This window comes from Mercenaria mercenaria, chromosome 2 (assembly GCF_021730395.1).
Source record: "Mercenaria mercenaria strain notata chromosome 2, MADL_Memer_1, whole genome shotgun sequence".
In the NCBI taxonomy this organism is placed as follows: Eukaryota; Metazoa; Mollusca; class Bivalvia; order Venerida; family Veneridae; genus Mercenaria; species Mercenaria mercenaria.
In genome coordinates, this window is record NC_069362.1 from 36474194 (window position 1) to 36486551 (window position 12358).

At 36.7% G+C, this 12358-nt stretch overlaps 2 protein-coding genes across 2 annotated transcripts in view; one reads left to right on the forward strand and one right to left on the reverse strand.

Moving 5' to 3' along the window:
- The window catches only part of LOC123563727 (uncharacterized), a 35871-nt gene extending 30163 nt beyond the window's left edge, over nt 1-5708 (forward strand). Inside the window, exon 2 of the mRNA XM_045356693.2 lies at nt 2498-5708. Coding sequence (XP_045212628.2) covers nt 2499-4622 — 2124 coding nt within the window. The 5' untranslated portion in view covers nt 2498 and the 3' untranslated portion in view covers nt 4623-5708. The remainder of the gene's footprint in view (nt 1-2497) is intronic.
- LOC123563729 (erlin-1-like) overlaps nt 1-12358 on the reverse strand; it is a 100142-nt gene that overhangs the window by 20998 nt on the left and 66786 nt on the right. The window lies entirely within an intron of this gene.

Here is a 12358-nt window from a genome sequence, read left to right on the forward strand (position 1 = left end):
ATGAAGATCTCATGAAAAGTATGGCCTCTAGAGAGGTCACAAGGTTTTTCTATTTTTAAACCTAATGACCTAGTTTTTGACCACACATCATCCACTTTCGAACTTGACCAAGATATCATCAAGGTGAACATTCTGACTAATTTTCATGAAGATCCATTCAAAAATAAGGCCTCTAGAGAGGTCACAAGGTTTTTCTATTTTTAGACCTAATGACCTAGTTTCTGACTGCATGTGACCCACTTTCGAACTTGACCTAGATATCATCAAAGTGAACATTCAGGCCAACTTTCATGAAGATCCATGGAAAAATATGGCCTCTAGAGAGGTCACAAGGTTTTTCTATTTTTAGACCTAATGACCTAGTTTTGGACCGAACGTGACCCAGTTTCGAACTTGGCCTAGATATCATCAAGATGAACATTCTGACAAATTTTCATGAAGATCCATTGAAAAATATGGCCTCTAGAGAGGTCACAAGGTTTTTCTATTTTTAGAACTACTGACCTAGTTTTGGATGGCACGTGACCCAGTTTCGTACTTGACCTAGATATCATAAAGATGAACATTCAGACCAATTTCATACAGATCCCATGAAAAATATGGCCTCTAGAGAGGTCACAAGGTTTTTCTATTATTTGACCTACTGACCTAGTTTTTGACAGCACGTGACCCAGTTTTGAACTTGACCTAGATATCATCAAGATGAACATTCTGACTAACTTTCATGAAGATCCATTGAAAAATATGGCCTCTAGAGAGGTCACAAGGTTTTTCTATTTTTAGACCTACTGACCTAGTTTTTGACCGCAGTTGACCCAGTTTCGAACTTGACCTAGATATCATCAAGATGAACATTCTGACCAACTTTCAGGAAGATCCCATGAAAAATGTGACCTCTAGAGTGGTCACAAGCAAAAGTTTACGCACGGACGCACGCACGGACGACGGACGCTGCGCGATCACAAAAGCTCATCCTGTCACTGTGTGACATGTGAGCTAAAAAAACAACAACATTGAATAACAACTAGAGCTATCACTAAAGGTGATGAATGTACCCCCCTCATGCACTGACACAGTACATTGCAACTTGACGCACACAAGATTGCATAATTTGTGGACTGTATGTATATAGACTGTATGTATACAGTATAGTAACAAAAAACAAAGTCCCATAACTATGCAGATGTTTATCTAAAAGAATGTAACATGCACCATGCACAACTATGGTTGGTACTGATCAATTGTGTGAAGTTTCATTAAATTGTGTGTAAGGGTTTGGTAGATTAGGCACGCACAAGATTGCATATGCAGACTGTATGTACATAGTATGTTAACAAGAAACAAAGTCCCATAACTCTGCAATTTTTGTCACTGAAAGAACCTAACATGCCCCATGCACAAATACTGTTGTTACTGATCACTTGTGTGAAGTTTCATTAACTTGTGTCAAGGGGATGAGGAGAGATGGTGCGCACAAGATTGTGTATATGTATATAGTATAGTACAAAAAAACAAAGTCCCATAACTCTGCAAATTTTTTTTCTGAAAGAACCTAACATGCCCCATGCACAACTACTGTTGTTACTGATCAATTGCGTGAAGTTTCATTAAATTGTGTCAAGGGGATGAGGAGAGATGGTGCACACAAGATTGTGTCTATTTATATAGTATAGTAACAAAAAAAACAAAGTCCCATAACTCTGCTAATTTTTTTTCTAAAAGAACCTAACATGCCCCATGCACAACTACTGTTGGTACTGATCACTCGTGTGAAGTTTCATTAAATTGTGTCAAGGGGATGAGGAGAGATGGTGCGCACAAGATTGTGTCTATGTATATAGTATAGTAACAGAAAAACAAAGTCCCATAACTCTGCAAATTTTTTTTCTAAAAGAACCTAACATGCCCCATGCACAACTACTGTTGGTACTGATCACTTGTGTGAAGTTTCATTAAATTCTGTCAAGGGGATAAGGAGAGATGGTGCGCACAAGATTGTGTCTACGGACAGATGGACAGACAGACAGACGGACGGACAGACAGACAGACAACCTGAAACCAGTATACATACCCCTCCTTACAACTTTGTTGTCAAGGGGTACAATAACTTCATCAATATCTCAATTTAAGAATAGCAGACTTAACTAAGTAATAATTTAAGATTTTTCGTGAAATGGGCCTGGATCTTTACTCAGTAAATATTTACGGAACAACTCCATTAACGATGTGAATTCCAAATTTGTACTGATTTTTCCTACTGTCATATGATTCATGAAATAACGGTTAAAATCTTTAAAAAAACAACAAAATTCCTGAAAGAAAGAGAAAAGACTATGTAAGAACAGAAGAAAGTGAAAGACATATATTAATACTCAAAACCATAAAAATACCTATCACTTATAGTAAGTGGTGTAACATATCTTTTATGACCCGTCAAAACAACATTTAGCAAGAAAAATATTCTATCAACAAAGTTATATTTAAAATTCTATTTCAGAATGTTTCATACAGCAGATGACTACCATAATATATCCATGAGACTTTCTGAGGTCTTAGACGATATTGGAGTTAATGAAAAGATGACACTGAAGATAAGAAGGTGGGTTTTACTGACAGAACCCAATGAAACAATCATATACAGAGCACTACAATTTCCAACGACTATCTATAATTTTGGCAGTTGGTCAGAGGGTACTACAACAGCTGGACTTAAATCAGATACTGACTGTCTTCTCACTCGGGATGATTCCAATGTGATACAGGACTGGTCTGAATGGACTCCAGGTAAGAACCTCCTGATGATTCAGAATGAAACAACACCTCCTGGATATTGTCTCCTACAAAGGCTTATAGATAATGCTCCACTTCCTCTTACACATGAATATGATAATTACCTTGTTAAGGACACTAGTGGACGGATATTGTTAAAGAATACATGGCTTGATACCGTTATGATCGAAGGACATCAGAGACAAGGACCATCATTAGCAATTACACAACGGCCTGGTATCGTTGATGCTGACTCAGTCATAGCATTTCCATGTACATCATGGCCACAATCAGCTAAAGCCTGCCTAAATAATTTGGATGAAAATAATTGGCCTACAGCAGATATGAAAAGATATATGAAAACAACAAAGTGTTTTGTTGTTGGGGTTGGCTACAAAGTCAGTGAAAGTGCAGATTTTGAATGGAGAATTTCTACCTCATTAGCTGAACGGTGCTTGATGTTCAATTTGAACATTACTCAAATTAGATGTTACATCTTAATGAAAATGATTATGAAAACATACATTAATCTTGACAATGAAAGTTACATTTCCAGTTTCATCTGTAAAACTGTTTTGTTTTACTGTATAGCAAGTAAACCTTTAAATATATGGAAGGAATGTAACATTTTAAACTGTTTAACATACTGCATACTTACACTGAACAGATGTATTTCATGTGGGAACTGTCCACATTTCTTTGATCATGAGAACAACTTGATGGCAGGCAAATTTTCAAATAAAGTACAACAAGAATTACTTCAAACAACAGCAAACCTGGTACCATGTGATGGAATGTCACTTTTTGGAATTCAGATTGACGATGTTGGTGAAAGACTTCTGATCAAGCTTAACATGATAAATGGAGCACATCGTAACATTCCAAGCCCAGATGACTACACTACTGATTGTTCAGTTCATTTTTTAATTAAGACAGCTAAACATTTTTTAACCACCCATAATTTATGTTATGCGGCAAAAGATGAAACTTTAGTTACGGCATTTAGAATTCTGTTACATTTAATGAGACACTACAGGGATGGTGACATGTTAGTAAAGGTATCAAGCAGACTTCAAGTACCTCTAATTTGCAGCACCATAGGTTCCCTGATAGCCTCTCATAACATTGAAATACACAACACAGTTTCTCCTCAAGCACTAGCCTGGCTTGAAGCAGGACTGGACTCGGATGTTGCTTCAAGCAGACTAAAACTTGCTTCTATATTGTATTGTACAGGAGACATGGAAAGAGCAGCATTCATTCTTAATGATGTAGAGCAACAATACAATATAGAAGTTACTGAGCCAGCATGTGGCTGCTACAACTTTTCTACACAAATTGTTAAAAGAAGATTTGGTCAAATTTCCACCCAGTATAATGAAGAAGAACTTAGGTACATTGTTGCTTATTGTGTGATATTTTGTAGCGGGGAACTAGACTGTGTACCACATGAACTTCAGTACGAGATGTTCAGATCAACACAAGAGGACCTGCCATACAGAGATATAGAGTGTGATGAATGGATGGACTGTGCTGTGGTAGACTCACTTCCATACCTTTATTTTCTACAATACAAGACATTTGGCAACCTAGGCAAGCTTGATGAACAGCAACAAGCACTGAACAAACTGATATGGGTGACTGTTACAGCGCTCAACCTAGGACACAGGGAAACAGCATGGAATCTAGTAGGACAGTGCATGGAACAGGAGAACAGACTAGCTGATGCTCTACAGTGTTACATGTTATCTCTACGTATAAGGGAAAGAAACAATGCTGCGAAGATTCTTATCTGTGTATGTTTGGCACGAAGAATAGCAACACACACTGAACAAACTTCTGTGGGTCACTGAAACAGAGTGCAACCTTAGACACAGAAACAGCACTGAATCTACTGGGACGGTGCATGGAACAGGAGAACAGACCAGATGAAGCTCTACAGTGTTACATGTTATCTCTACGTATAAGGGAAAGAAACAATGCTGCGAAAATTCATATCTGTGTCACAGGACTATACTTGTTCTTGTTCTGAGCCAGTATTACATTGTCTATAAAGCTGGCACATACATTTATCATGACTGGATTGGGAATGTGAACATTTTCTTTTGGAATAATTAACAACACATTTTGTTTCTATTTTTTTCATTTATTTTTTAATAACTGCAACTGTAATTTTTATATTAATTTCTAAATTTTCCTTTTTAGCCTAAACAGTCCCAAATCTTATCAAAAACGTGTTTTTATTTTGTTGTGCTTGCACTGACACAATTACAGGTCATTAATGCAGGGTTTTCCCTGATGCACAAATCCTGCGTCATAGTCGCACTTTTCTGATAAATGACCCATAATAATAAAATCTGTGCGTCACAGTGGACGCAATTTCTTGAAAATCTAAATCAGGCCAATTTTGTTTACAAAGAGTGATTTTCTGAAAATGTACTTTCAGTTTCATAATTATATGCAGACTGTGTCACCAATTTTCTATATTTGTGTTGATTCACATTTCACAAATTTAATACCCAGTCCGATACTTTGATTAACACTTTGTAACAGTTGTTTTTGCTGCTCCTTACTACTACTAGTAGTACCAGTCTGCTGTTTACTAAAAAAAATGGCTCAAAAGCAATGCAAGCTGACGATGTTTATGACGTTGTTGGCAGCAAGTACAGTAGGACCCAGTGGTTCAAATTAACTGTTTCTACTGTAATACTGCCTGATAAAAGGTACTAAAACCTATTTTAGAACATTATATAAATAAAAGTCAAACATCAGCTGTTTTTTATCATTTTATTCAGTGACATATATGGGGAAAGACTTCAATCTGTATAATCACTAGTATAAGTAAAACAAAGTTTTATTCAAAATACTGAAAGTATATCTGTATGACCCCCAAAATTTAGAAATGACCCCCAGATGTGAAACACTGGGGGTCACAATCAATGACCCTCATTTCCAAAAGTCAAGGGAAAACATTGTATAAAATGGAGACTTTCCAGCTTTGATGGTGGAGGAAGACCCCTGTTGCCTCTCTGTGCATCATTTCATCATGACATGAGCAGGCACCATGGTAGAACCACCAACCTTCCGTAAGCCAGCTGGATGGCTTCCTCACATGAAGAATTCAATGCCCCACAGGACAGGACTGGTGAGCTAAAATTACGCATTTCAAGAAATAAATGTCAAACATGCCAAATGGTCTTTGGCCTGAAGGTACTTGTTCAAATGGCCATTTTGTGGCCTTGCTCAGTCTGATCTTTATTTCCAGAAAGAAATCTGTCAAAATCTCTCCGCCTCTTTCTCTTTCATCTGCACCCTGCCACACCCCCAAGAAAGTAGCTCAGAACGGTGTGTTTATTTTTAACACATATTTTTGTAACCTTACACCACCCTTAACCATTATTATGCTGGAGACAAGTTTTTCTGCCTTTTCTACCAGTGTAGATCATGATAAGCCTGCACATTTGTGCAGTCAGATCAAGATCTGCAATATTTGCAATTCAGCCAGTATGTTTTTGGTAAGCATCCCTTTTAACACTTAATGGTAATGTTCAAATTGGAACATGGACAAGTTCATTACTGAAATTTAGCAAGGCAGACAGCAAACTCTTATTGTTCTCTAACCAAAGTACCGTGCATAGGCTAGGGAACCAGAAGTTTCTTTCTATGCACATTGGTGCCGAAATTCACTTTGTTTCTTTTGGTAAGTATCAGGAGTGTTATTATCTTAAATAATTTTACCACTTCAGCAAGCCATGCCCTTTCATTTCATTTATCTGTGTTTATACTGTGTCTCAAAAGTGTGTACTGGCCACATACTGTCCGCCATTTTGAAATAATAAAATAAACTAGTACAAACAGATGTGGAAATCATTGGCATTGGAGTAAGCCGAAATAAACTTGAAATTTAAACTTAATGGTACAATAGAGTTAAACAAGAGCTGTCTGTAAGACAGCGCACTCCACTATTTGGTGTTTTGACAGTAAAATGAATATACGTGCACTGGTGATATGTGAGACCTTTAAAAGGAAGGTACACCAAGGGGCATAATTCTGTCAAGAACACAAATTAGGGTTACTGGGATTGTTACAACACATGCAGATGATGACGGTAAAAATATATTTTGAGTTTCAAGTCATTATCTTAAGAAGTACTAAAGTTATGTTCAGAAAACGAAGTTTGTTAAAAAACTGAAGTATAAAAGGGGCATAATTTGGTCAAAAATACAAATCAGACTTATGGGGATTGTTACAACACATGCAGATGATAATGATAAAGATACATTTTAAAGGGAAAGGCAACATTGTTCTAATGTTAATTTCATCAGCTGGGATATCTTAAAACATTTAAAGAAATGAAAGAATTTTTAAAATCAGACTAAAAATGAGGAAGTTATGCGCATTTAAATATTTGGTCAAATTGGTGGCCATTTTGTTTCCATGGCAACAAAAAACAAAATGGCAGATTTATTAAAGTTTTAGATACACATTTGAACTGTATTTACTTTCAGTAAAATAATTTCCCTACTTTTTCCAGCTATAATGAAAGAAAATATCACGTTTTACACCTTACACTAAAAAACATATGAAAATTAATCTATTTAAAAGGTTATTTGCTAAATAAAGTATTCAGCAGTGTGTAAATGAAGTCATAAACACACTAAAATGGCTGCCTCCATAACCAGACATTTTTCTAAATTTCAAACTGCCATATCTTTTTCAATAGTGGTCCGATTTTAAAAGGCTTGAAAATGGCTTTCATATAGAATTAACTTATTGTCAGGTTTTCCTTACCCTTTAGGTTTCAAGTCTTTATCTTATATTATGCATTAAAGTAATATCCAGAAAGCATAGATTGCAAAAAAGTTTAAGTACAAAAGGGGCATAATCCTGTTATACAATTAGAGTTATGGTGTTTGTAAACACACATGCAGACTATGATTATAAAGAAATATTTTAATTTCAAGTCATTATCTTTTAAAGCACCAAAGAAACAAAGCTTTCAAAAAAATTTAACATGAAAATAATTCCAAGTATAACAACTTTGTGACCTTGACCTTGGGTATAATGGGCCAAGCCCCTGCACATAGTTTGTTTGTATGCTGGACAATGTTTATGTGATCTTACAGTAAGACATAAGCAATAGTAACAAAGATATGACAGAAAAACAAAGGTTGCCAAAAAAAAAATCTTTAACCTTAAAATTTAATAACCTAAGTATAACACCTTGGTGACCTTGACCTTGGATAAAATGGGCCCTGATCCTACATACATTTTGTTTGTAAAGTGGACAATGTTTATGTGAAGTTACAATCAAATATAAGCAACTGTAACAAAGATATAACAGAAAAACAAAGGTTGCTAAAAAACTTTAAACAAGAAGGGTAACGCCGCTGCCGAAGCCGGGGCGAGCAGAATAGCCCCCTATTCTCCGAATAGTGGAGCTAAAAAAACAATTTAAACAAATTAAGTAATTTCTGTTAATTAGTATTGATCACATATCTTTGAACGTGAAATGCCGAGGTGTTACAAACCAGTATTTTGAAAGTGATCAAAGAACCCGGATGAAATTTTTATGGCAAATAAATCAGTTTGTACATGTATCAGTAGATGCGGGGCTGTGGGGGGGGGGGGGGGGGGGGGGGACATACAAATGACTATTAGTAGTTTTTACACATTGCGGGGGGCATACAAATGACTAAGTAGTTTTTACACATTCATTCATATTATACAATTATTGACTTTTTCATAGGTTGATATCAGGATTTATCAACCCGAAAAGGGCTATATTCACCTCGCCTTTGGCTTGGTGATTTTAACTTTTTGAGGGTTGATAAATCTTGATATCAACCCATGAAAAAGTCAATAATTGTTTTATTACATGAATAAATGTATAGTCAGTCTTGTTATTACAATTGTATCTTCAATAAAAAAGTAAGGAATAAATTTAGACCAAATCAGGTTGATGTTGGTTTTCCAAGCAACTACTTTAGTCTATTTTTTTCATCGTACTATTTATAGCCCAAGTTGATATGATATGTACTCATTACTTTTTTGAACTGTTTTCAGCCAATCAGAGAAACAATAGAATACAGTCATGTAATAAAAACTATTATTACATGACTGTATTCTATTGTTTCTGACTGGCTGAAAACTGTTTTAAAATGTAAAGAGTACATATCATATCAACTTATCTTGGGTTATAAATAGTACGAAAATAACAAGAGGGCCAAGATGGCCCTAAGTCGCTCACCTGAGAAACACACCATAACCCACCATAACAGTGTAAACATGTTTGACCTAGTGATTTTATGGAAAAAAATATTCTGACAAATTATCATTAAAATTGAGGCAAAAATCTTGAGTATGAATAAGTATTTTCTTTGATTCGACCTGTGACCTAATTTTTGACCCCAGAGTACAAAACCCATATTCAAACTTGACCTAGATTTCATCAAGACTATCATTCTGACCAAATTTCATGAAGATCAATTGAAAAGTACAGCCTCTATCGCAATACACAAGGGTTTTCTTTGATTTGACCTAGTGATCTAGTTTTTGACCCCAGATGACCCATTTTTGAACTCGGTCTAGATTTCATCAAAGTAATCATTCTGATCAAAATTCAGGAAGATTAATTGAAAAATACAGCCTCTATCGCATGCACAAGGTTTTTCTTTGATTTGACCTAGTGACCTAATTTTTGAACCCAGATGACTCACTTTCAAACTCAGCCTAGATTTCATCAAGGTAATCATTCTGACCAAATTTCATGAAGATCAGTTGAAAAAAACAGTCTCTATCGCATACACAAGGTTTTTCTTTGATTTGACCTAGTGACCTAGTTCTTGACCCCGGATGACCCACTTTCAAACCCTGCCTAGATTTCATCAAGGTAATCATTCTGACCAATTTTCATGAAGATTAATGGAAAAATACAGCCTCTATCGCATACACAAGGTTTTTCTTTGATTTGACCTAGTGACCTAGTTTTTGACCCCAGATGACCCATTTTCAAACTCGGCCTAGATTTAATCAACGTTATCATTCTTACCAAATTTCATGAAGATCAGTTGAAAGAAACAGTCTATATAGCATACACAAGGTTTTTCTTTGATTTGACCTAGTGACCTAGTTTTTGACCCCAGATGACCAATTTTCGAACTCGGCCTAGATTTCATCAAGGTTATCATTCTGACCATAATTCAGGAAGATTAATTGAACAAGAGGGCCATGATGGCCCTAGGTCGCTCACCTGAGAAACACACCATAACACAACATTTTAAACAGAGTAAACATGTTTGACCTAGTGATTTCATGGAAAAAAATATTAGTATTTTCTTTGATTTCACCTAGTGACCTAGTTTTTGACCCCAGATGACCCATAATCAAACTTGACCTAGATTTCATCAAAACAATCATTCTGACCAAATTTCATGAAGATCAATTGAAAACAAGTGTGCCCTTGACCTTAGACCTAGGGACCTGGTTTTTGCGCGTGACGTTCCTTCTCATGATGATGAACAAATGTACTTCCATCAAAATCCCTCCATGCATGAAGAAGATATGCTCCGGAAAAAAGTCATTCTTGAATTTGACCTTTGACCTCTAAGTGTGACCTTGACCTTAGACCTAGGAACCTGGTTCTTGCGCACGACACTCTGTCTCATGATGGTGAAAAACTGTGCCAAGTTGTATCAAAATCCCTCAATGCATGAAGAAGAAATGCTCCGGACAAAGTTTTCATTCTTGTATCTTTGACCTCTAAGTGTGACCTTGACCTTACCCCTAGGGACCTGGTTCTTGCGCATGACACTCCGTCTCATGATGGTGAACAATTGTGCCAAGTTACATCAAAGTCCTTTCATGCATGAAGAAGATATACTCCGGACAAAGTTTTCATTCTTGTATCCTTTGACCTCTAAGTGTGACCTTGACCTTAGACCTAGGGACCTAGTTCTTGCACATGACACTCCCTCTCATTATGGTGAACAACTGTGCCAAGCTTCATCAAAATCCTTCCATGCATGAAGAAGATATGCTCTGGACATTGTCATTCTTGAATTTTTCATTCTTGTATCCTTTGGCCTCCAAGTGTGCCCTTGACCTTAGACCTAGGGACCTGGTTTTTGCGCGTGACGTTCCTTCTCATGATGATGAACAAATGTACTTCCATCAAAATCCCTCCATCCATGAAGAAGATATGCTCCGGAAAAAAGTCATTTTTGAATTTGACCTTTGACCTCTAAGTGTGACCTTGACCTTAGACCTAGGGACCTGGTTCTGCGCATGACACTCTGTCTCATGATGGTGAAAACTGTGCCAAGTTGTATCAAAATCCCTCATGCATGAGAAGAATGCTCCGGACAAAATTTCATTCTGGTACTGACCTCTAGTCTCGACCTGACCTTACCCAGGACCAGGTTCTTGCCATGAACTCCCGTCTCATGATGGGGAACAATTGTGCCCTACAATACACAAAGTCTTTCTTGCATGAAGAAGTATACCCGGACAAAGTTTTCATTCTTGTTATCTTTGACCTTAAGTTGGACCGTCACCTTAGACCTAGGACCAAGTTTTGCCATGACACTTCCTATTATGGTGAACCAACTGTGCCAAGTTCAAACTAAAATCTTCATGCATGAAAAAATATGCTCTGGACATGATATTCTGAATTTTATTCTTGTAATCCTTTGGCCTCCAAGGTTTCTTGACTTTAGACCTAGGGACCTGGTTTTTGCGCGTGACGTTCTTCTCATGAGATAAACAAAGTACTCAAAATCCCTCCTTCATGAGATGATTGTCCGTGAAAAAAAGTCATTTTGAATTGACCTTTGACCTCTTTGATTGACCTGACTTTAGACCAGGACCTGTTCTTCGCATTGACACTTGTCATCATGATGGTAACAATCTGAGCCAATTTCATAAATCCTAGCATTGAGAAGATGCTATATGCTCCTACAGTCTTGGACTGCGCACGCCGCATCCAACACCAGGGGGTCCCATATTCGTCCGTTTTTTCAAGACGTTATAAATTACACCTCTATCAAAATCACAAGGTTTTTCTTTGATTTGACCTAGTGACCTACTTTTTGACCCAAGATGACCCATTTAAAAATCAGCCTAGACTTCATTAAGGTTATCATTTTGACTTAGTTTCAGGAAGATCAATTGAAAAATACAGCCTCAATCGCATATTCAAGCTTTTCCTTTGATTTGACCTAGTGACCTAGTTTTTGACCTCAGATGACCCATATTCGAACTTGACCTAAATTTCATCAAAACAATCATTCTGACCAAAATTCATGAAGATTAATTGAAAAATACAGCCTCTATCGTATACACAAGGTTTTTCTTTGATTTGACCTAGTGACCTAGTTTTTGACCCAAGATGACCCATTTTCAGGTCAAATCAAAGAAAAACCTTGTGTATGCGATTGAGGCTGTATAAGACAGTTGAAAAAAAAAACAGTCTCTATCGCATACACAAGGTTTTTCTTTGATGTGACCTAGTTTTTGACCCCAGATGACCCGTTTTCGAATTCGGACTAGATTTCATCAAGGTAATCATTCTGACCAAATTTCATGATGA